Source organism: Drosophila melanogaster, chromosome 3R, assembly GCF_000001215.4.
Source record: "Drosophila melanogaster chromosome 3R".
Lineage (NCBI taxonomy): Eukaryota > Metazoa > Arthropoda > Insecta > Diptera > Drosophilidae > Drosophila > Drosophila melanogaster.
This window is the reverse complement of record NT_033777.3, coordinates 1,126,027-1,152,818: the sequence shown is the minus strand read 5'-3', so window position 1 is coordinate 1,152,818 and position 26,792 is coordinate 1,126,027. Positions and strand designations below refer to the sequence as shown.

At 37.0% G+C, this 26,792-nt stretch overlaps 1 protein-coding gene across 1 annotated transcript in view; it reads right to left on the bottom strand.

Moving 5' to 3' along the window:
- Myo81F (Myosin 81F) overlaps window positions 1-26,792 on the bottom strand; it is a 1,965,857-nt gene that overhangs the window by 1,380,114 nt on the left and 558,951 nt on the right. Inside the window, exon 7 of the mRNA NM_001316563.1 lies at window positions 13,847-14,089. Within this exon, the coding sequence (NP_001303492.1) occupies window positions 13,847-14,089 (243 nt within the window). The remainder of the gene's footprint in view (window positions 1-13,846; window positions 14,090-26,792) is intronic.

Here is a 26,792-nt window from a genome sequence, read left to right as displayed (position 1 = left end):
CTTCTTTAGGACGCCCTGGTGGTTTTCGTAGTGGGTGCCGTTTAGAGATATACGATCGTCATATGTGCCTAAGTAGGTTCCCGAGATCATCTTACTGCTGCCTAGGCTATCTTCGACCCTGAAGGTTGCGTCGTTGATAATCAGGACACCTTCTTCAACATGTGTCACCGGATCCAGATGGCCAAGGAGAGTGGTGCACTGTGCGACGGTTCCAGACACCAATTGTTGAGCGCAAGTCGGGTTCTGCAATCTCTTGCAGAAGGTGGTACTCATGGCTGCGTTACATTCCTTGACGGCGTAGATGCACCGCATTCGGCTACTACATTATTATTCTCAAAGTCTAATATTATCTTATTATGTTGAACTGGGAAAACGTTAATTTTTTTACAAACTGTTTCTGGTTTAGGATATTTGATTAAGAAATACAATAAATCGTTGTTCTGAAAGGCTTTAACGCTAGATACTCTTAAAATATCTGCTAAGCTCGTATTTGTGAGAAGTTCATTGGCCAGCTCATGAATGTCAACGCTATCCAAAATAAGGGGGCTTATTAAATTTATTTTAGCTAGAGTTACCGACAGTATCAAGTCTTCTAGGTTTGTAATAATTATTCTATTTTTAACAAGTATACTTTCAAATAGGTGTTCTGAGTCCGCGTTGTCTGTTTTACTTATTGCATTCATTGACCTTGTAATTTCGATTAGTCGAGATTGAAGTTTCGTATTTATTTCGATCTGTCTATTTGCTGAATCTATTAATTGCCCTTGTTTAAATTTAATCTGTTCCCAGTCGTCGAAGTCTGGGGTTCCGGCTATTACCTTGAGTGCTGTACCTAGTAGATTTATACTGCGAGCATGACTATGGTGTACCCTAATCGTAGCTATTAGTGATTCTATGTGCCCCATGTCAGTAGTTATTAAATTTCGCATATGGCCTTTTCCAAAGTAGTTCAGTTGCCGTCTGGTATCTTCAACATAAGTTTCATATGAAGTTATGTTAGAAGTGTGTCCGAGATAACCGTATCTGTCCCATATCGTTAAGTCACCGTCTATTATAGGTATGTAGTCTGCGTGTGAATAGTCATTAAGTTTCATAGTCGTTATTGTCCAGGTGATTGCGGAAGCCAGCACACACAAATATCCTAACCTGTAATAAAAATATTAAAATTAAAAGTACTATAAGCGATGAAATTTTTTTATTTATTTATATTTGTTTTTAATTTTTTTTTTCTTGGGTTTACTTAAGGTTGTCCTTATGGACCACCCTCCCTTTTATTCTTCCGTGCACAGTGGTGACAGTTTATTAACCAATCGTTTGTTCGATTTTAGTGGAATCTTTCCACTTGACCATTAGAGGTGCTGTGGAGTGGCGGGGCATTACAAATCTGAATATCAAAATTGTTTAGTATATTTTTTATTGTTTCGGAATTTAAAGATTTTTCGTTGTCGCAATAAATGATCCTTATTTTGGGAAACAGGTTTACCAGCTGTAAAATCGGTGCCTTTACGTCCACAATTGCGCGTGAAGTAATATATTGGACGACCGCAAACTTTGAGAGTTTATCGACGCATGTTAAAAAAAATGTTTTGTCGGTACTAAAAATGTCAACATGCAATATTTCCCCAACATATGATGGGATTGGGGTCTCACCCATTGCTTGCTTGACCGGATGTCGATTATATTTACCCATTGAACAAACCTTACAGTTTACGACACTCTCTGTTGCCAGCGAATTCATCTTTGGGAAAAAATAGTCCCGGAGAATTTGCTTTATATTTTCCTGCGCTGCTCGGTGCGCTCGGTTATGCTCTGCAATAATTTTTTATCTCTGTTCGGTTTTATCGACAATGTCTATCACGATATTTTTGGAGTGTCGGAATGTGGTTGACGGAAACGCTTCTACTAGACTGTGTTGTATGAATGCCAATGTATTGCGTTACCTACTTTGGCATTTACGACGTCTTGTACTGTTTGCAAAAGTGTGTTACGGTCGACAAATCTTATAACGTGCCTGGTTTTTTCCCTGAACAAAATAGTAGATCTAACTGATGGGGCGTTAGATTCTTCAATTACGATCTGGTTCCTAAAGCAATTTACAGGCTTTTCGGTCGTTTCGATAGTATAGGTAAGAGATTCTTCGCTATGTATTGTGGCAATATCAGAGTTTGGGCAATCTTCGAGTACATTTACATTCTGGCGAGATAGGGCGTCTGCCACGAAATTCTCTTTGCCAGGCTTTTAAAAAATATTTGCGTTGTGCTCGTCAATAAAAGCTTTTCAGCGTTTTATCTTCGCATTTGGGTTCCTATCCGACACGGCAAAAGTCAACGGTTGATGGTCCGTGAAGATATTTAAATTCTTTACGCCATATAAATAATTTCGAAGATTTTTTAGGACCCAAACAATGGCCAAGAGTTCCCTCTCATTTGTTGCAAAGTTTACTTCGTTGTCTCGCAATGTTCGAGAAATCAAGGTAATTGGACGTCCGTCCTGAGACAACACAGCTCCAAGACCATGCCCTGAGGCGTCCGTAGTTAAATCGAATGGTTTTTTAAAGTTTGGGTATGCTAAAATAACGTCCTCAGAGGCTAATACGTCTTTTAGTCTATTAATTCAAGGTTTACTTTCCTTGAATTGTTGGCACTTATTTTACCATTTTCGCCTTTTAAGACGTCCGTTAGGGGTCGTGCGATGTTGGCAAAGCCTTTTATAAAGCACCTATAATAGCTTTCTAGCCCCAAAAATGATCTGAGACTAAACAAGGTTTTTGGCGGTTTGAAGTCTTTTATGGCCTGAACCTTACTTGGCGAAGTTTGAATCCCGCCGCGGGATACCGTGAATCCCAGATATTCCACGCTCTTTTTGAAGAACTTGGATTTTTCTTGAGACACCCTCATGCCAGCCGTCTGAAGACAGTTTAACACCCAATCGATGTGTTTAACGTGGTCTTTTTTGTTGTTAGAGAAGATAATTACGTCGTCGACGTAGACATAGCAGGTTTTCCCTATCTGCTCTCTTAAGACATCATCAATGGCTCTTTGAAATATGCTTGGCACATTTTTCAAACCACAAGGGGGTCTACAGAATTCATATTTTCCGTTGTTTACGGAGAAAGCGGTTTTTTCCCGGTCCCTTTCCGCTAATTCGATTTGATGAAATCCCGATTTGAGGTCAAGAGTAGTAAAGTACTGTGCCTCGCCCATATTTGATAATATGGTTGAAATACTTGGGATGGGGTACTTATCATCAGTCGTTTTTTGGTTAAGTTTACGAAAATCGATGACCATACGCTTTAGCTTGTGGCCCGATTGGTCTACCCCCTTTTTATCGACAACCCAGACCGGGTTGTTGTAAGGTGATTTGGACGGTCTTATTATGCCATTCGCTAGAAGTTGTTTAACCTCTGGGTTGACAAACTCGGATACGCCCATTGGGTAAGGGTAAAGTTTAGAATATACTGGCTCCCCGTCAGTTCGTATTGTGGCAACTGTATTGATATTGTAGGGCAGGGACTCATTAACATCTGCAAATGACCCTGTTCTTTTATTAATCATTTTGTTAAAGTCATCTTTAATGACTTCAGGAACATCGCCATCGTCTATTTTAATGAAGTTTACGTTCTGGCATTTTGTAAACTTGATTGGCTCTGAGCCGCGATCATAAGTTCGATTTTTTTCGAAATCAACATTGGCGTTAATCTTTTTTAGTAAGTCTAGGCCAATAATGCCGTGAAAATCACATAGATTTTCTAAAATAAAAAAATATGTTTTAGTTTTAAAAAGTTGAATTTGGCACTTCCGTTCAATTCTTGTATGACCATGTAGTGATTTTACCTGGAATGGCTTGTCGACTGGCACAAAGTGTGGCAGCCCTAGAAGTGGCTTAATGTAATTTTTCGAAGTTCCTGTATCGATAAGAAGTTTTGTGGTCTGCCCTGCTACTGTACGTGTGATGTACGGAAGCAGGGAGTGACCCCTAAAAAATTACAGCTTTCGACCTCAGACAAATCGTCTTCAGCCGCATTTGCCTCGGATTCTGCCTGTTCCTCGTATTCGGTTTTTTGGTTTTGGGGCATGTAGTTCAATGATTGGCGACTTTTCGCTGAATGACCACCTTTAAAATTTGTTGCTTGAGTGGGCTGTCTAAAGCGTGATGACGTGTCTACTTCCATGGGTTCGGAAGTTCATTCTTGTGGCTTCTAGTAATATCTCTGTCTAGCGCTACCTGAAGTGTTCGGCTTTTGACCGTTACCTTTCTGGTAATGGGGATTTTTCCTAAAGATAGTGGGAGCGTCGCTCTCTTGCTGGGGGTTTTGACGCGAACCCTGGGACCTCTGATTCCCAGATTTTTGCGCTTTTTCCTCTATGTGCCGAGCAAAGTTTGCGGCAAAAATGCTTCTCTCGTTACTTGATTCTGCCTCTTGTGCTAATGCCAGGGCAGTCTGTAAGTCTCGAGGTTGGGCTGGAAAAACTGCCCATTTTAGAGATTTCTTCAGGCCTGAGATAAATGTGTGAAGTGCATCGTTTCTATATTTGTCATTTAACACAGCTGCCGAAGCTGCGTCGTGGGCCATGAGAGTTTTGTTAGTTAAAAGCGTCAGCTTTCTTTCTATCTCATCGTAATATTTCAAAAGGAGCTGGTCACCCTGCCTTAAAGTACTTAAATCTTGTTGAATTACGTGAACCGGAGTTTTGTCTGAATATGTGAAATCCAATCTAGCAATTATCGCGTGAAAATTTAAAACTGTATTAAATGATGCTAAGATCGCATCTGCAGATCCCCTAACCTTGTTGCGTATTATGGCAACAGCCTGATAATGCCTAGAACTTCCGTCATAAGCTTCGAAGACTTTATATGCGGCGTTGGCCGCTTGGCGCCAAGAGATATAATGTTCTTGCTTGCCGTCAAACTCAGGAATAGATTTAACTATGTCTAGGGGCTCTTCACATCTAACTTCTGGTATGATTTCTATAGCCTTATAAGCTGTCACCTCTGGCGCAGTAGCCTTTAAGGCGTTCAGTTGTTCTGTTAAAGTTGCTATTTTTTGGTCAAATATTTGTGCTTGCTCTGCCAGACAATTTCGTATTTGAAGGTCAATCTGTACTGATTCTTGTTGCGTCATTGTGCGGTTTTTGTATTCTTGGTAAGAGGGGATATAGTCTTCTAAACTACTGTCGCTAAATCTTTTCTGCATTTATAATGGCACAATGAAGAAATCACTTACATGTATTTCATTTCTGGGTAACTGCTTAAACTACCGATGCATGCACTTGTCGATTTGTTGATTTTTTCTTTACTCTCTCAACACTTCGTGTTCGGGTTCTATTTATTTAACTTGTATGTTGTTTTAACCGTTTTATCCGTTTTTTTTTTCTTTTTAATTTGTATGTTGTTTTAACTTTGTTTGCTGGTTTGTTGTGTTCTTGGTCGGAAAAAATACTTCACTTTGTACTTTTTCGTTTATTTGTCACAGCTTTGGCTGGTGAACAAATATTCTCAGTTCTATAATTAGCTTTGCACTTATAATTTGTTTGTCACAGTTCACTTCGCACTTTTTCGTTTATTTGTCACAGCTTTGGGTGGTGAACAAATATTGTGAGTTCTATAAGAGTGCCGTGGGCGCCAATTAACAGACAAAGATTTTGTGTATTGCGATTTATTATGCGACTATGCGCGTTCTGATGAGTTTTTAAACTAAAGACAGAAAACTTAAGCTTAATATGAAGTAGCCCGTCTTCTGAAGCAGCGCTCACGGCAGAATGCTGACATTGCGCTTCACACGCTCCGGGCAGTGACCATTTGGCTGGTGCTGGAATGCAGGAGTCATATTTCGCGACTTAGTTGCAGTCGCGCTGACGTTACTGCGGCCGCGTCCGGTCTTATCGTGGAGTTAGCGATTTTGGCCATGCGCGTGTTAACTTATATAAATATATATATACCACACTCTAAATATAGATTCTAAAAGCTGCATTAAGGCTGTAAAATCAGCTGTGTCCTTATTTGGTTTACCCACTCGAATTATAGCAGATCAAGGACGCAGTTTCGCAAGTAATAGTTTTGCGAATTTCGGTCCGCTTAAAAAATTAATCTACATTTAATTGCTACTGGTGCAAGTAGAGCAATCGGTCAGGTCATGAGTACCATGAAAGGTATGCTGACGGCTGTCGAAACTAGTCTGAGATCATGGCAGGATGCGTTGACGTGCAGCTAGCAATGAATTGTACGATTAATCGTGTGTCCAAGATTAGCCCTTTAAAATTATTGATTGGTAAGAAAGCTCGGCCTTTTGGCTTGTTGCCGTTAATCGAAGATAATAATGATGAGGTAGACAACAAAATTTGAGGAACTACACTATTTATAAGTTAATTATGTTTAAAAGGAAATACACAAATTTGTTTGGTTTACAAAGATGTAAAAAAAAGAAGTGTTAAAGGAATTACACGAATGTAAGAAAGTATGATTTATTAAATTTAAGTTATGTTACGAAAATTGAAATGATTTAATTATGTTTTAGTAAGAATGGGGTTGAATCTGATTTGAATCGGTAATTAATTGTATGAAAGAAATTCTTTGAAGGTTAGAGAGTCTATGAAGGAAGGCCGTGTCGCATTGTGAATTAATTTTGACCACTGCACACTGGTCCAGATTTCCTTTTTTGTTTGGCATAAAGTCAAATTATAAAGCTAGAGAGCAGCATTTTTGTAGAATTGGTGCATTTGACATTTAAAATACCACCCATACCAGCCATATTAGGTTATAAAGATAAGGAGTACATTTGACATATTAATGAAAATTTTCTACATCGAAATGCATAGAAAATGGATCATCGTGATCCGAATCCGAGCCGCTATCATCGCTTCCCAACAAATGTTCATTATTAATATGTTTTACATTTGGTACATCTAAAAGATTGGTGATTTCTTTCGCCAAATCGATTTTTTTATTTTGAGACGATTTTTGTTGATATTTATTGGATAAGAAGACTTCTATTATTTTCTTCAATATTAGCCAGATCCGTTGCTATTTTCCTTTTGAGCCGTGATCCTCCATCGCTGTATGGGAGTCGAGGTCGTCCCATTAGACCGTCTAAAGCGACTTGGTTGTTGTTTTGGTCCACGACAACCATCATCGTGGATGAAAGGCAACTGGAATGTTTTTTCAATTGTACGGTTTCATTTAGTCAGATTTTTTATTATATATAGGTGAAAGCTACTGATTTGCTTAGCTATTTTAGCTTTCTCGTCAATAGTAATATCATTTAATTTAAATTCGCCAACAACCAGTCAACTAAGGCTTTGTCATTTCAATCTCCTTTGATCCATTCATCCAGCAGAACCGATTGGCTAATCTCAAACTTAAACGCTAAAATATAAAGAGCATAGGCCAATTTATGCAAAAGACGTTACTTACATCAATTTATTGTAATAACAGTTTTGAGTAAACACATCAGTTATAAGTTTTTGGCACAAGAGGGCACAAATCATTTCTCACTCCACAATAGACGAACACTTTGATTAGATTTTGCCTAAACTAAGACCTAAACGAAGACAACAACAATTACAAGATGGAACACCTAATTCTAAATCAGTAAGTTATATCTTTATTAATCATACCTTGACCTTTAAGTTCCATTTTATTTGTAAGTATTTGGACACGTAGTGTATTTTTGACAGAATCACAAAGTTGAGTAAAAGCTTGGCGCCAATTTTGCTTGAACAAACAGCTGATCAAACATATGAATTTGATATCGCATAAAAAATGCAGTGTTGCAACTTAAATGTTTATAAATGTCGTTTTCGTGTCCCTTATGTATGCTCTTTGATAATATATAGTTAAGTTCAAAATAGAATTTACAAAATTTTTTGACTTAATGCGAAAGGGAAAAGGGGAATCTGGCCCAGTGTGCAGTGGTCAAAATCAGGCAGCATGCAGACAGCATAACCTAAAACTACATTCCTTATGAAAGAAGTTAAATATTAAGGGCACGAGGGTACTGATAGAGGTATACTTCCTGATGATTCTAAATACGATGTAATCAAAAGCTAGCCCAAACCAGCAAATGCAGACGAAGCTAGACGATTCGTTGCATTTTTAATTATTATAGGAGATTTATACACTTCTTCAGTACCCAGATTTCAGCTAGGAATTTTGCATAACCAAATATGCCAGTAAGCATGCACGTGGAGCGGTACTATCGCAAGCCCATAACGGTCAACAGCTACCTTGGCATACGCTTCAAGAACCTTTACAAGTCAACAACAGAGCAAGAACTAGCAGCAATTCGTGGGCAATAAATAATTTCAGACCATATTTATATGGTAGGCATTTTTTAGTTCAAAGTGATCACAGACCTTTAACATAACTATTAACAAAGAGAAATCCAAGCTCAAAACTCAATCGAATGCGATAGGTCTTGGAAGAATATGAATTTACGATAGAATACCTTAAGGGGAAAGCTAACCATGTAGCAGACGCATTATCACGGATATCTACAGACGAGTCAAGAAATATAGACCGCAAAACCAGCAATCAATAAAAGTTCAAGGACCAACGTATTTACAGTCATTAAAAACGACGAAGTAAGAAAGTTAGTTACCTTGCTTGTGAAAAATATTATGTGTTTTTTCAAACAAAGAAAACATTGCAAGTTATCAAATCGGTGATTGTACACTAATGGAAATCTCGATTAACTCATCTAAATCGAGATTTCCATTTTCCAAAGGCCTTAAAAGTAGGTATACACAAAATTAACCAAGTTAAAATGGCACCGTGGAAAATATCTTAGAAAATATTTCAATAGATACTTTCAAAAGTTTGGGCAATAAAAATTAAACGTATTAAGAGTAGCGCTACTCAAACCGTTGACCAAAATAGAAAAGGAAAAAACTATACACTATACACTTCATGGTGATCCAATATAAGGAGGAAATACTGGGGCAGGATGTATCGTCCAGGGGTTGAGGCAACGCTCGGCCCACCTTTGCCGACCACTGACTCCAAAGACCCTTTTAAACACGCCAGGGCTTGTTCCTGCACTCCAAGGGTCAATCTCCACTTGCACTGCTCGTCCTTCTGTGTACTGCGTGCCTCTTGTTGCCCGACATTTCCACCGCTTTCTCTTCACTAACTTCTAAGACTCCTCACAATGGTAATGAATACGCAGGCACTCTCATATGTGACCTGACAAAATACTTAGTTGGTATGGCAACCAACATCCTAAACAAAGCAATATTTGAATTTATCCTGAAGTACGGTCCAATGAATACTTTCATTAAGGACATCGGAACAGAACTGCAACATCATCACCACAGTTGGAGTAGTTGAAAGAAGCCATATAACTTTTAATGAATTTAAACTGACATTTGGCTTTAATACTTTGTATAGTGCTTTAACACGATCTATTATATGGCACACAACTATTGTCCATACGAATTAGTATTTGGTAGAACTAACAATTTATTCAGATTAGAATAAGCATATAAAAGAACAAGGAAAGTGCTTGAAGGTCATAAAATTTCAAATAAGAAAATCTATGATTTGAAAACAAAAAATATGGAAATAGCATTAGGTGATAAAGTCCTATTAAGAAATGAAGTAAGTCATAAATTAGTTGCTAAATATACGGGACATTTTAAGATAGAAAGTGTGGAGGACAGAAATATTATAATTATATCAGGTAAAAAAAAAACCACCACAAGTCCACAAGGCTAGTCTAAAAATATTTTATGCATGATACAAAAAACAAATAATAAATAAATAATCGCATACATACAAAAAAAAAGCAAAAAGGTTTATAATGCCTTTTCCTTCCTTTTAATTTGTTAAGTAATAAATAAACAAAAATACAGATAAGACAAAAAAAAAATAAACAAAAGAAAAAATATATAAATAAATAGTTAAAACAATTTAAAATAACTTAGGCTTTAAATCTATATTATTTTTGATCAATTGCCACCATGCGAAAAATTCTTGTTTTGCATTGCCTTAACATTATTATTATTTAAATGTAGCTTAGAAATAGTAATAGCCGAATCATATCACAAAATAAATTTCAAAAATGTCTTTATATTAAAATATTTGTCATTAGAGTATCAGCTTGCGACGTGTGAAAAATTATAAGGGCAATGATTGTTGAGTGCTTGTCCGCACTTCGTGCCTCAAGATATGACTTTCGCAATAAGCAGTTTACATATTTTTCTTTATTATATAATTTTTTTTTCTACTACGTATTATTTTTATGAAATATTTATTTCTTCTTAAGTCTTCTTTTTGGAAAATTTATGTTTTAAATTACAGTAGTTATAATAATTTCCTTTGTATTTGCTTTAATTATTTAGTAATGTGATGTATGTAAATGATCCAATTTTATTATTTAAAATGCACATTAGATTCAGTTGTTTTTCATATTCAGATTTTTTTATATTCCAATTTGATATTTTTAAACAGCGTGCAATGTCATCATATTGCTACGAAACTGTCAAAACTCCCCAAATATGTAAATTCGTTTCTTCGATCAGAATTGATTTCGTCCCGGATTGATTTCGTCTCGAAGCACAACACGCACACATATACGCGTTCTCGTCTCTTGTTTTTAATCACACAAGCAAGCACCAATGTATGGCCGTTACGCATCTTGTTATTCTAGTGTCTTTGCTTTTATTTACAACTTACAAACACGTTGTATAAAGAGTCCGGTCCAAGTGCGAGCGTAATAAGAGTATCCACTTAAAGACCAAGAAAACATAACTCCGCTGACCGCATACCATGTGTGCATATAGCACTCCTCCCACTCCAGCGCCGTCGCTCGGCGACAATTCGAATAATAGATATAAGCGCCACTGCAGGTTATGCCGGCATCGCTGCTCCTCGATTTAGGCTTACAAAAGATACTTCGATAGGAGCGGGACCATGCCTTCACCAATCTCTTCCTAAATAATATTAAATAATACATGAATACAAGTGTTGTGATTTAAATCCACCAAATCTATTCGAACCGTGTTCTTCCTGAATCGGCTAACTCCGACCTTAGAAATTCGTCAATATCCTCCTCCGAGAAGTCCGCGGCCCTCTTTACGATTGCTTTTGACAGTTTCTCGCGTGGCCTGCTTAGCCCCGCAGAGCCAGCCGGTATCGTCACGCTTACTCGAAAACCCAACGTAGTACTAGAGCGTCGATTATGTTGCGTCGTCTGTCAGCACTGTGGCGGACAGTTGCCTTTCTTCCGCCTTCAGTTCGCCCATTAATTTTGGTGGCTCCTCTGAGGCTGGAGTCGCGTGGCGTTTCCCGATCTTGGGCAGCACTCCGCGGTTCTCAAACCGATTCTCACGCAGGACCAGCAGAAATTGATCGTCTGGTTCCGGATGGGCCTGTGGTGTCCTCCTGCTTCGCCAAATTTGCGTAATCCTGCGGTGCTGCCCTTGTAGTCGCCCACTGGTCACGGCTAGATTCCCGTCTCTCCCATCTTTTGCGACTGCCTTCCCGACGGTCCTGTTCGAATTCCAGCCTTTCTGACCTGCTTCCTCTTCCATGTCGAGGCGCCTCACCAGACCTTCAACGCCGATGACTTTGACCTCTCGGTCAATCGGTCGGCCTCCTTCTGTACTACCTCTCTAGTGCCTCCAATATTGCGACTGTTTCGGGCTCGTCTGTGGTCTGGTCGACGAACTCAAACAGCGTCTTCCACATTTCCTCCTTTATGGCGGAAGAGCGTATCCACCTTTGCCTTCCACTCCACTGTCCCTACTAACCACGGCAGCTACTTGTCTTTCCTGCTACGAGAATCGATCTTCGCTTGCAGTGCTCGTTCTGTTTTAAGTGGCCCTAACCACCATATTTATGGCAGGCTTGTGCCGGGCCTAGCACAAAACCACGCCAAACCGGATCCGGCTCTCTCCTCTTGTTGCTGTTCCTCGACGGGCCTGTGGTGTCCTCTTGGCACCTCCTGCACACCGAGTTTTGTGTTTCCCTTGGGAAATCTTGCTGGTGGCGGGCTTATGTGTCCGCTCTAGATCGAAACGTTCCCTTTGGTTGTCCAGCTCTCGACAGGCAGGGCATCCAAGTGAAGGCGCTGGTACGGGCGTATGAACAGGCGAAAGGCTGGGGTGCTGTTCTCCTTCATCCTCGCCAGCGCCTCCTTCTGCGACATCTTCTGCTTCCTCTGCCTGACCTGGTCCGCCGGCTTTGTCATGATCCTCTGGGCAGAAAGAATTTCTAGAAGCTCTGTATGGAAGCTCGGCCACGTCTTCCAGAACCTGTTGTTGGCAATAAACCACTTCAAGGCCCTCCCCTTCAGAAGGCATCGCTCTTGGGACCTGGTTGATGTCTCGTTCACATTTTTTTTGGAATTACAACGGTTTCTTGTTTCCGTCGTAACGAAAGCTTTATTCCCGCACCTGCTTTGCCACCATTGCGTAATCCTACGTAATACGGTCATGGGTAGCTTTCCGCCTCTCCTTTCATTCGCGACTGACATACCGACGTTCCTGACCGAACTGTTGCCTTTTGGACCTGCTTCCGCTGGCCTCCGCCATGCTAGTGAAGTCGAGGCTGACCTCTACGGCATGTCTCCCTCCGTACTCCTTGAATAATGCCTCTAAAATTGCGACTGTTCCGGGCTCGTCTGTAGTCTGGTCGATAAACTCAGACAGCGTATTCCGCATTTCCTTGACCAAACCCTCTAGCTTGATCACATGGGCGCTTGCTATGGCTAGAAAATTATCCTTCATTGAGCTGTACAGCCACGACTTCCCTCTCTGTTCCTTTGACCAGGACAATCACAGTTGGCTGCTAGATGTAACGAACTGTTTTTTATTGTTCTGCTCGCTACGAGTTGCAATAACTAGTTCAGAGAGTTTGTGTGTTCGTCCGACCAAATATATGATTTGTGTGATTGCCCGACCAAGGAAAAGAAAGAGCTTAAGACTTAAGTAGCTTTATTCGAGTATTTTACAGTGGATTCTTCCGATGATGGCCGTCTGCTGCGACGCCTTGCCCTCTGTGTCCTGTGTGTCCTTGACAACGGAACACGTTCCGGATCGAATAGGTTTAGGATGTTATCGTCCACGGGTTAAGGCAACGCTCGGCCTGGGACCACCTTTGCCGACCACTGACTCCACTGTCCCTGGTCCTTCTTTCTCCACTCCAAGGATTGATCTCACTTGTATTGCTCGTCCTTTCTTCTGTGTCCTACGCGTTTTTCACTGCCCGACACTTTCACAGTTCGCTTTTCACTGACTTCTCTGCGCGTTACCGTTAGTTCACGGCTCTCCGCTTTGCCGGGGACCAATGTCCATCAATTAGCGTTCGAACTTACCGTCCTTGACTCTTATTGCATTCCAACCGTCTTCGCTGCCAAAACTTTACACTTACGCTTTTGGAAAATGTTTTGATTTTTCTTCGTTTTATTGTTTATTTTTCCAATTTTTACCGGTGTACCAAAACCACTTTGGCCACGCCTAAAACTGTCATGCCCACACTTCTGAACAATTTTTTAATTGACATTGTATATTTACATTTCACATTGGTACTGACTACTCACTAACTAAGTTATCTGAAAGTCGGGAAACTCGACTATTGCATTCACCGTAAGGAAGATAAAATATTTCGATTACATCCCAATTTCATTCGGCATGACAAAAAATAATTGAAAAATCCTTCTCACACTCCTTAGCAAGCATCAAGGTCTAAATAGTAGTGGTGTCATTACTTGCTCATAACTTTTCAATGGACTTAACGACTTTAGTTTGTAGGAGTTTAGCTCCGGGTTCTTTCTCAGCAACAACTATTAAGCTTAAAATTTGTATTTTATCGTATTACTTGGTTAAGATATATAAACATTTGTACTTACGATTGATTGCTCTAAGGCGAAAACATAATGGTTAAAAAATTTATGAAGCTTTTCGTTGGTATAGTTAATGCATAGTTGCTCAAATGAGTTATGAGAAAAATTTTCAAATCCAAATATATCGAGAACTCCAAGAAATTTAGCGTCATCTTGTCCTGGATTTGTACAGTTATTTATTTTCGAAACCAGCCATGTAAACATTTTTGAGTACAATGCTTTTGCCAAAGCATGTCGATTTTCTAAAGCCTAAAAATAAATGTATTTATTAAGAAATGTATTAAATGTATAATTATTTTTGGTAAAACACTTAAATAGATCGAGAGAAATAATATTAATCTTAGGGAATATCACCACATAACGCACATTAGATATGTGTTCGCCATGGAAATGCAAAATGTAATCATTTATAAAGCTAAAAATATACAGGAACATATATTTTGCTTGGTTTCGACTCTATTTTAGGCTAAAGATTTAAAATTGCATTATCATGATTGTCTATAGCGAGTGGTGCACGATATTAGTAGTAGTATTCCATCAAAACTTTAAGTCGTTTTCATAAAAAAAACGATTCCTACTGATTTAAGTTTCTCAAAATCATAGATGTGATAGCTTCTCTTTGATTGATATGTATCTTGACATTAATACGCAATTGGATTCTGCTAAAGCAATGACATCTGTGTGCATCTAGGCAATATCTCCTGTGACCGGCTTGGCAGCTTTAGGGCGTTAGAGTGGGCGTTGCAAAAAGTTTTTTGGCACATCGATAGAAATGTACACGACCAATAAAATTATGAAAAATTGTTGGCAGTTTTGAGCGGTTTGTGGGCGTTTAGGTGGGCGTGGCAACGTGAGTCAACAAACTTGCGCTGCGTCTTTGCCTTTTAGCTTTTATAATTCCTGATATATCGACGTTCATACGGAGAGACGGAAATGGCCGGATCGACTCTGCTATTGATCATGATCAAGAATATATATACGTTATGGTCTTAAACGCTTCCTTCTGCCAGTTACATACTTTTCAAAGAATATATTATACCCAAGATCTCAGGAACTATAAAGGCTAGAAGGCTGAGATTCAGCAAACGATTTTAGAGAGAAAGACGTAGCGCAACTTTGTTGACCCATGTTGCCACGCCTTCTCTAACGCCCACAAACCGCACAAAATTGACACGCCCCCACTTTTGAAAAATGTGTGGATATTTTTTCACAATTTTGTTAGTCCTCTAACTTTCTATAGATTTCCAAAAAATAGTTTTTGACACTCCCACTCGCCTTAAAGCCGACCAAATATGCTACGCCCACATTTTTGACTTTTCGATATTTTTTCATAATTTAATTAGTCTTGTAAATTTCCATCGACTTGCACGCCCAGATTTTTGACAAATTTGTACACTAGCTGAATATATCGAAATAGCTCGACTTTAGCATTCTCTCTTGTTTATATTTTATTTTGGGGGTTAATTTTAGAATCGGTTGCCGTCTTTAAAGCTCTAAATGCTCTTAACCATTTTCCACCAGGGAACATCACTGCTTAAGGAGATAATTTTTTTTATATATAGACATATTTGCAGTGGCTTGAAGTAAATTTATTTATAATAAGAGAAGCTTCTTTGTAAACGTTACTGTTGCTGGGTTGGGCGAAAGTTCCCTGTCAGCTTTTTTAAGGTTAGGTGAGGATTTGGCTACTATGACGGAAGTGGGAGTGATAGAGAAAAGGAAAATAAGAATGCAAAGGCATTTCCGGGACTATTTCAGCAGAGGCTAGAACAAGATCTATATATGTGAAGGTGTTGTTAGTTGAGTAGGGCTAGAGAATAGGGACTTCCCAGTAAGTAAGGATATGTAAACTTTTTGTTCATTTATGGTTAGGGTAAATGAACAGTTAATTTTGTGTTGATTGTGGGAGATTGATTTGTGCACAGAAATGGCTAACCCTGCGAATAAATTTAACTGTATGATTTACGTTTGCGGCGGGTGTAAATATCCCCATAATTAACATTGAGATAGTTTAGTGCTGAAGTTAGGTAGCGTAAGTTTGCTTCCATGGCTTGATTTGGTTTATATTGCATTTTTATTGTTATTTTCATTCGCGGCTTTGAGCGTGTTTGAGGATTTTTAACGAAATCGGTTACAGTTTGTGCATTTTAGCGTACAACTTTCAATGTCTGGGTGGCGTTGTCTCCGCGCTTCTAGAAAATGTTCGCTTCTATGAGTTGAATATAAGTTACCAAATTGAAATCAGTTACAAAAATACTCAGAGTAGACGAGTGTGGTTATTGAATAGTGGGAGCAAAAGGTTTTAGCTGCATACGTTTATTAGCTATTACGTTTTTTTTTTTCATAATAGTGTTGTTACGGTCAGCTGAGCTGAGCTTCCTAAGCTCAGCACATTTTCCTGCTATTGTATTTTCGTTATGTGCTGTTTCCAGGTGAGTCTCTTGTTAAGGATCAAAGGATCAAAGCCACGTATTGCACTTAAGAAGATTGTGGGATAGTTACGTCATGAATCCAATCCTCTCATTGAGAAGTTACAGTGCTGCGACTTTTTTTCATTTATAGAAAGGTTTCCTCTATTTGGCCACTTTACGAGTACGGAAATTTCTATGTGATTCTTGACGCTTCGTATTTTGCCAAAGCGTGCCCGGTACATTAAGACAAGGTAGATCTGAAGTGAACAAAGTATATAAAACGGGTTCCAGTACACTTCCCTGAAGAAGGCACAAACACTTTTAATGTTTGACCTTTCCCCTCTCATCACGACCATAACGCTTCGATAAATTAAGTAAGATTCCAGAAGGGGAAATGGGCCAGTAGTGTAGTAGTAGTGATTTCATCTTATGAAGTAAGCCATAATGGTCAAAAGCTTCCATAACTTCAAGGAAAACATCAGAAAGGTATTCAAGATGTGTCAAAAGCATTCAAGATGTGCAACTCGATGCGCTTGCTCTGGCAATAATTTGATGGTACGTAAAACCAAATTGGTGGGCGGGAATGACATCCTGCATACTCCTTTCATAATTTCCTAAAAAATATTCTCTCGAATATTTTAGATAATGCGGTTATCGGTCGATATGTCTCGACAAGGTTCTCTGGTTTTCCTTGTTGGGAAGTTATTGATATCACATCACTGTTCTAATGAGAGAGGAAGTGAGGGATACATCGCATTGAATTAAATAGGAGAACAATGACTTTTATGCAATGCCTTGGCAGTTCTACATTCAATACGGTCGAGCATGTCGCTTTCCTATCATGTTGCTATTGAATGTGAAGGCAAACTTCTTCTGGCCTTACATGCTGGATCGTTATTGCATTTAGAGAAGGGGCATTTAGGGGAATCAGTGTTTATTTTACATCTTCGCGACTCGCAAAGTCAAATAACTGAAAGCATTTCTTTAGCTCGTCTGCAAAAGCTAAAGAGATTTCTAAATCGGATCTGCAACATGTGTTGTCGGCTTTCTGCATGAGGACAGCAGTACAGTTTCGTGGTGTCAGAGTTGCGGTGAATCTCATTAAAATGTTCCCATTTGGTATCAAACAAAAACGTCTTCAGATCATCTTCAAAACGACGACAAGTGCGTTTGTCGATTGGATAAAGGGATTTCATATATCAACCTCACCAATCTATAACTTTAGCCGTGGGACCCGTGCGAAAAAAAGAGCCCTAGGACGGTCAGCCACAAAATGAATGCCGTAGTCGAGTTACCCCACTATCAGATTTAGCGATATCTCATGCTGCAGGGAGAGCTAAGAGAACCAGGAGCGTCCACGAATCTTGAACGTCCTCGCGATGCAATGCCTCACGGCCATACCGCGGGGGTTCTGGATTTGCCCTCCATAATGTTATTCTATTTCATTTTGTTTTTAAATGTCAAAAAAAAACTAATTAAAAAAACACTGGTCCTGAATAACGTATACAAGTTATCCAACCCATAAACATAGCACCCTTCCACAGTTTATAAACAAATTTCAATTCTCAATTTCGTCGGCATTTCCTTTGTCTTTGTTTTTGTCATTGCCTTTGCCAGCGCTTAGCTACCCGCTAAAGTAAATAACCCAAACTTAACGTAAACACAGCTTCCGCTTGGAGACCAAACCACGGCCAACTTATTGCGCTTCAATCAAAAACTGCATCGATCAGCATAATTGAATTTCACAATGCAGTGGAATAATTTCAGAATAAAGCTTTTATCAAAAGTTCAGAAAGTGTCAAAGAAAGCTTCTGGCCGAGGTTGATTGGATTAGGATTCAGAATCTAAAGATCAGTCTGATTCGGGAGGATTAAAATAACGGTTTATAAATGTATAAATAGATAACAATAAGTGTCTTGTAATAAAGTGATAAGTTGAAAAGTTTAACACCAATAAAAATATTAAAAAATAAAAAATTATTTTTTTAAATAATTTATACCGCAAAAAGTTAATTGGCGCCCAACGTGGGGCTGCGTACTTAAAAGTTCTAAATAAATATTAACGAAAATAAGTTAATTACAAAACGGAACTCGCGCCGCCAAACTCATATTTTTAGTGGAAAAATTAAAACATCCACAACAATCCAACGACACCTAACTACTGTGACAGTGATCGTGAATAAACTTAATTGGAAATCAATAAATGCAATAATCCAATTAAGAATTTAATATAAAAGGTGGACTGAATACTTAACACTAATTACGAGAACACAATAATAAAAAATCAGAACTCAACTACAAACACAATTAAAACAAAAACAAACGTAAAAATCAACACCAAGAAGGAAGGAAGAGCTGAAGGCAACCCCCCGCCACAGCTAGATACAAAATTGAAGGAAGACCCCAATAAATAATAATTAAGACGACCCGATTGAAGGAAGACTCCAAAATAATTAAGACAAACCTATTGAAGGAAGACCCCAAAAGAAGATAATCAGGACAACTACATTGAAGGAAGAACTCCCACGGAATGTATCGTGAACAGATAAAAAATAACACTAAGTCTTTAAAAAGAATCTAAAAAATTAAGATCAATATACCGAGAGTACTACAAGCTTTAAAATTAAACATTACAATATAAATTTTAAAACAATCTGGAAGGTTTGATAAATAGTTTGAAAATTTAAATTTAACAATGGCAACCGGAGGTTCAGTACCAACCCTTTCTGCGGGCGGGATATTCAGCGCCAGCAATCTGACAATGGAATTAATAAATCGATTAATAAATGTGCAGTTGAGTGAAGTAACCAGAAAAATTGAAGGGATAGAGGGGCAGCTAACCGTTAACAAAAATGAAGTTGAAGACTACAGGATCCAAACAATTGACCGAACCATAAAATGCGAAACTACATTAGAGGTAATTAAATCCTTACCTAAGTTCACAGGTGAAATAACACAATATGTAGGCTGGAGAGAAGCGGCAAAAACCGCAATGAGTCTATATAAAATCGAAAGTGAACAATATTTTATCGCCTTAACAATTCTACGTAATAAAATCATGGGAGCAGCACACGATGCTCTAACCAACCATGGTACCGTTTTAAACTTTCAAGCAATTCTTTCAAGATTGGATTTTATTTATAGCGATAAAAGACCAATTAATTCTCGAATCAGAATTAAGCATCCTTAGACAGGGACGCATGACCATTACAGAATTTTACAACGAAGTAAACAAGAAAACGACATTATTCATAAATAAAACTATAATGACTTATGGAAAGGACAGCGTTATAACCAAGGAAACAATTAGAAGCAATGCTCTTAGAGTTTTCATTTCTGGATAAAACGGTTCAATCTCAGAAACACTCTCTCTTAACCCACCAAAACTTGCCAAATGCTTTGGCAAAGTGTCAGGATTTAGAGTCCAACAACTTTAGAGCTCAATTTGGAAATAGGTATAATGGATTTAGGAATGAAAATAAAAATCAGGGAAACAACCTTAGATTTGCCTCTAGACAGAATAATATTACACCAAATAGAATAAAAAATAATTGGCCGCAAAACGAGAACTTGAGAACGAATAACAATTGGAATTTTAATAATAATTCCAAAGTTCAGCCACCACCAGAACCTATGGAAGTAGACAACTCCATAAGAGTTCAAAATCGTCCGTATAAAAATTATAACCGTCCTAGGAATAATAACAGCTAGTGGAATTATAATAACAACCGACACAATTTTAACAATAATTTCCAAGGAAATAATTATAACCAATACCCAGCGCAAAAACCCATCACAAACGCACGACAGGTAAATCAGTCCGGTGTGTTTCGGATCCCCGATTAAACGGGAATCAACGGGAACAGTCCACCAGCCAGCTCAAAAAACTATGAGAGTAAATAATATCAACGAAGGCCATTTTTTAGATCAGCACCCTACAGAGGAATGCCTCATATAACAAGGGTAGACAGAAAAACTAAAAGACCACTTAAAATATTAATAGATACAGGAGCCACCGCGTGCTATATAAAAAAGGATAAAAGAGAATTATCAATACACAAAAGAGTATCTACTGTTCATGGATATTCAATCATAAAATATTATCATTTGATAAATATATTTGGGGAACAACATTTATTTTATGAAATTGAGGGTCTAGAATCTGATCTATTAGTTGGATTCAATCTTTTAAGAAAGATTGGAGCTAAATTAGATATCGAGAAAGGAATCATGGAGTATAAGGGAAATAAAGAGAAACTCGAATATTTTGACGAGGAAAAAAATGATTTATGTTTAATTGAGGAAAAAAATATTCTTCCATTGAAGGAATATATTATCAAAAAATACTTTGATGAGCAAAGGGTATTTAAAACCGAAACGGTTATTGCTGAAGGCAGTTTATATAGTTCGGGATCTGAAAATCCTGAGCACGCCAGCGTAGATTTATCCGCTAATAAACAATATATCAGTTTGGGATCGAAAAATCCTGAACAAGCCGACGATGATAATTCCGTCATTTTTAAATCAAATAGTTTAGGATCCACAAATCCTGAGCGTGCCGTCGTTGAGTTGTCCGACAAAGAAATAATTCATAACCTAAATATAACTTCAAATCAAATAAAAGATCTTGAAAATAAAGTTATGAATAAAATTGAAAAGGAGCATTCTAAAATAAATATGCAAATTCCTTTTCGTACCGATATTCGAGGAGAAATAAATACTGACAATGACAGGGCACTTTATAGCAAACAATATCCTTATGCTATGTCGGTCTCAGATTTCGTTAATAATGAAATCGATAGAATGCTAAAAGAAGAAATTATAAGACCAAGTAGAAGCCCTTACAATTCACCAGTCTTAGTAGTGTCCAAAAAAGGTCAAAACGAAGATGGGTCTCCAAAACATCGACTAGTTATTGACTATAAAAAATTAAACGAAAGCACAATACCTCGCAGATACCCTATGCAAGATCCGTATGTAATATTATCTAACTTAGGGAAGTCAAAATATTTCTCAACAATTGATCTGGAATCAGGATTCCACCAAATTTTAATGAAAAATTCGGATATTGAAAAAACCGCTTTCTCTATAAATAATGAAAAATTCGAATTCGTACGTATGCCACTTGGGTTAACAAACGCCCCTAGAATATTTCAAAGAGCAATTGATGACATATTGACATAAGTCGGAAAAACTTGTTTATATGCGTTTATATGGATGATAACAACATTACACTGATTTAATTCAAATAATTAATATTTTACAAAAAGCACATATGAAAATTTCTCTAGAAAAATTTAAATTCTTTAAATTAGAGACAGCATTTCTTGGTTATATTGTTTCTCACAATGTAATTACAACAGATTCTGAAAAAATTTCCACAATTATGAAGTATCCGATTCCACAAAACATTAGAGAGCTTTGAAGCTTTCTAGGCCTCACCGGCTATTACCGTAAATTTGTCCGAAATTATGCAAAAATTGCCAAACCTCTAACCAAATATTTAGGAGGAGATAATGGAAAAATTTCTAGGAGAATGTCTACAAAAATTACAATACAGTTAGATGACCCAGCTGTTAAAGCTTTTAACGAACTTAAAGATAATTTAATAGCACAAGTGGAATTAGTTCATCCAGATTATAACAAAAAATTTATTTTAACAACAGACGCATCAGATGTAGCTATCGGATTAGTTTTATAACAGGATAATAAACCAATTACTTTCATATCCAAAACTTTAAATAAAACCGAACAACTTTATGCCACAAATAAAAAAGAATTGTTGGCAATAGTTTGGGCTCTTAAAAATCTCAGGAATTACTTATATGGTGTAGTTGGTATCGAAATACAAACAGACCACCCCAATCTTTATCTTTCACAATCTCAGATAAAAACCCGAACGTAGAAATGAAAAGATGGTACTCTTTCATAGAAAGTTTCACCCCGAAAATAATATATAAGCCCGGAAAAACTAATGTCGTAGCTGACGCATTATCTCGAATAAAAATAAATAATATTACTAACAGCGATTTAGAACAATCAAACTCAGATCAAAATACTCAGCATTCTGCCGAAAGTAGTTTTGAAAATGTAATACAAGAGACCCGAAAACCGTTAAATCAGTTTCAACAACAACTGTTATTAACAAAGGGGAGGTATACAATACATGAGTCATTGAACGTTTTTGATAAGACACGACATATATTTGAATATGTACACGCCAGAAAACTTAATAGAAATACTAAGGGAGTATCTAAAACCAAACATAACGGTAGGAATTCATTGCACTTTATCATCTTTATCATATTCAATTACCATTAACAAATAACTTTACCAACAAATTTCTTTATACTAAAATATTTCTACAAGACGTGGAAAATAATGAAGATAAAGCTATTATAATAGAAGAGACACATAGTCGAGCTCATAGAGGTTTAGATGAAAATTACAAACAAATCAATAGATTATATTATTGGCCAAATTTATTTATCAAATTAAAAGAATACATAAAAAATTGTACAATTTGCAACGAAAATAAATACAACAGGCATCCTATTAAAATTCCTATTGGGGAAGCCCCTATTCCAACTTAAGAAGGAGAAAATTTACACATCGACATTTATTACGCGCAAAGTCTTATTTTCTTAACTTGTACTGACGCGTATTCAAAATTCCTGGTTGTAAAAGAAATACAAAACAAACTAAACATCGAGAATAAAGTAATAGAATTACTCCAACAATTTCCCCACGCCAAAGTAATTATGACTGATAATGAACCGAGCTTTACCTCTGTCCAATTTAAATCCTTTGCACAAAGATGTGGTTTAACTCTACATTTCGCAGACCCCAGACACAGTACCTCGAACGGACAAGTAGAAAGGGCACATTCAACATTAACAGAATTAGCTCGTTGTATAAAGGAAGAATTTAATCTTACTGACTATTCTGAAATAATTATTAGAGCCGCAAAAGAATTCAATCAGAGCATCCATTCAACAACAAACCAAAAACCTTTTGATATTCTTTATAATAAAATTAATCACGAAAATATTTCAAGAATTCTAAAGAACACACAAGAAAATATGTTAGTAACACATAATGAAGGTCGCAAAGAAAAAGAATACCATGTAGGTCAAGTTGTTTATGAAAAGAAACACGGAGAAAGAAATAAGCTAAAAACTAGATACAAAAAACAGGTTGTTAAGGAAAACTTACCTAACAAAGTTATAATCAATAATAGAAACAGACAAAGACAACATTAAGTTTTAACTAATACCATATTTTTTTATTTTACTAAATTACAGAAAATGCATTTCTTATTACTTCTAATACCATTCGTAATGAAAACCACTTCAGAAATAATTGATTACTCCAATCACGAATTCTTCCTGTTCAAGGACAAAAAGGATGTCCTTACCTATGAATCATAAGCCGACTTATTCCACGTAACTAACATAAGTTTTTATAAAGAAATAATCAATCTAGAATCAGGATATGTTAGAAAGGATACAAATATTCGGACAAAATGGGAAATTACTTATGAAATACAGATACTGGAAATAATTCTGTCACAATTGATACCAACTAGATCAAAAAGGGGAATAAATGAGTTAGGAACTCCGGATCACGATGATTTCATTAAAATACAGAATAAAATAAATGATTTAATTGAAAACAATAACCAACAATTTATTATTAATTCCAAATTGTTTAAGGAGATAAAATCACTTTCCGATCACTTTAAAAACATTTTTATTGATCAAGAATTGCCGTTACGAAAACATCGTTTACGTTTATTAACATTTGACTTACAAAGCCTTATTGATACTATCACACTAGCCAAAATTGATTTATTCAACACACAAATTTTAAATAATGAAGACATTAAAGAAATATTAGATCACGAACAACAACCTGTAATTATTGCAGACCTAATGGACATCTCCATATTCAAAATTGTATTGCATAAAGAACTCTTAATTATTTATATAAAATACCCCGTTATAACAAACAGATGCGAAATTTACTATGCCAGATCCATTTCACATAATGATGGAAAATTACTAATAAGTAATCAGGTATCAGGTCGCAAAATGCGAAAATACCTTTTATGAAATATCTAATTTTAAGAACGAACTTTTTAACAACTATTGTATTATAAGTAAAGATAAGACTTGTTTTACCCGTTTACTAAATGGAGAAAAATCAATTTGCACTAAAATTCTAGAAAAAAATAGGAATATAGATATCATTCAAGACGGTGCCATTCTAATAAATGGAAATAATATTGTGAACGATTCTCATTTAAACGGGTCATATTTAATAACATTTAACAGCACAACTACAATAAATAATATTTCATACACCAACTCAGAAAACAAAATACTTGAGTACATTACTACCAACCATTTTAAAAACCTGGAAATATCAGAATATATAAAATCCAACAATTCAGAACTTTCTCTTGACAACATTAATATTTTAAACCCATTTATTGAAATTTACAATTGGAAAATTTAAATTTCATTTATATTACTTATTTAATCATTTTGTACTTCATTACTAATTTAATATCAAATCAGAAATTATATATTGTAACCAAACAAAAACGGCCAGAACTAGAAAAACCAAATAATGAAGTAGAATTTTTAACAGAATTAAATGAGCGTTTAAACGAAATTAATAATGAAGCGGGACGCGTCATTTTAGAAGGGGGAGAGTTATCCAAACCATAAACATAGCACCCTTCCACAGTTTATAAACAAATTTCAATTCTCAATCTCGTCGGCATTTCCTTTGTCTTTGTTTTTGTCATTGCCTTTGCCAGCGCTTAGCTACCCGCTAAAGTAAATAACCCAAACTTAACGTAAACACAGCTTCCGCTTGGAGACCAAACCACGGCCAACTTATTGCGCTTCAATCAAAAACTGCATCGATCAGCATAATTGAATTTCACAATGCAGTGGAATAATTTCAGAATAAAGCTTTTATCAAAAGTTCAGAAAGTGTCAAACAAAAGCTTCTGGCCGAGGTTGATTGGATTAGGATTCAGAATCTAAAGATCAGTCTGATTCGGGAGGATTAAAATAACGGTTTATAAATGTATAAATAGATAACAATAAGTGTCTTGTAATAAAGTGATAAGTTGAAAAGTTTAACACCAATAAAAATATTAAAAAATAAAAAAATATTTTTTAAATAATTTATACCGCAAAAAGTTAATTTACATCCTGCCAATTGGTGTTCATCTGGACAACCATATAGAAGCCAAGACAATACATCTTAAACATAAAGCAAGGGATCTCCACCGGCGCATTTATGAGCTCGCTCTCCATCTATCATGGAGTTCAAAGCTTTCCTATACATATATAATCCAACTTAAATCCTATCTGGACTTATGGCTCCGAGCTGTGGTGTAACGCATTCAGATGTAACATAGACATTATTCAGCGAGGACAGTCAACAATTCTGAGAACCATCGGAGCGCCGTGGTACGTTTGGAACGAAGACATACACAGAGACCTAAAAACCAAATTAGTAATCGAAGTACTAACTGAGAAGAAAATGAAATACATAGAAAATCTGACCACCCATCCAAATCCCCTAGCAAGAAAACTAATCCTAGTATGCAGTCAAAGCCGGCTGCACCGCAACGAACTCCCAGCCCAGCAACAAACTTACGAGGGCATTAATCACAAACACTATCACCAAGTGAAAGTTAACTAAGCTAGATTAAGATTTGAATACTTAATGCTTTTAATACTAAAACAAAGGGAAGATTCAAAAAATAATATATTATATGTAAATAAAATAAAATTCTATCGATTTGCTAAAAAACTTTTTGCCACGCCCACTCTAACGCCCTTCATAAATAATTCATTCAATAAAAAATAGAAAAAAATAAACAACAAAAAATGGCTAGATCGACTCGGCTATTGGTCCTGATCAAGAACAGACTTTGCATCCCATATAATAGTGTTCACAGAGACTTGGTTAAAGCCTGAGATACTTAACTCCGAAGTCTTCCCAGGTATGTACACTATATATAGGTTTGACCGTCCCTCCAGACGGGGAGGTGGAGTCTTAATTGCGGTTAGATCTACCCTCGCGTCGGAGGAGTTACTTTTGGACGATTCCCGTAACTCGGAATTCTTATGTGTAAATCTGTCTTTTTCCGACAGATCAGTTTATATAACGTGCTGGTATATTTCGCCATCTTCTGAATTCCCAGAATATCAGAATCATCTGTCCGCTATCCAGTCCATCTTGAATAAACTGTCTGACAGGGACCAATTGGTAGTTCTAGGTGATTTTAATATACCTGGCACAATGTGGTCTCCAGAAGAACAATCGAATATCCTTCTTCCTTTAGCACAACATGACTTTATTGACGGCTTGCTCGACTTATCGTTGTCGCAAGTTAGTTATATTCGAAACTCTCTTGGTCGACTGTTGGATCTATGTCTTGGAACAAGTCCTGAAAGTGTGTTTCTGTCCAGGGTAGCACCTCTTACTCAACCTGAATATCCGTATCATCTTACT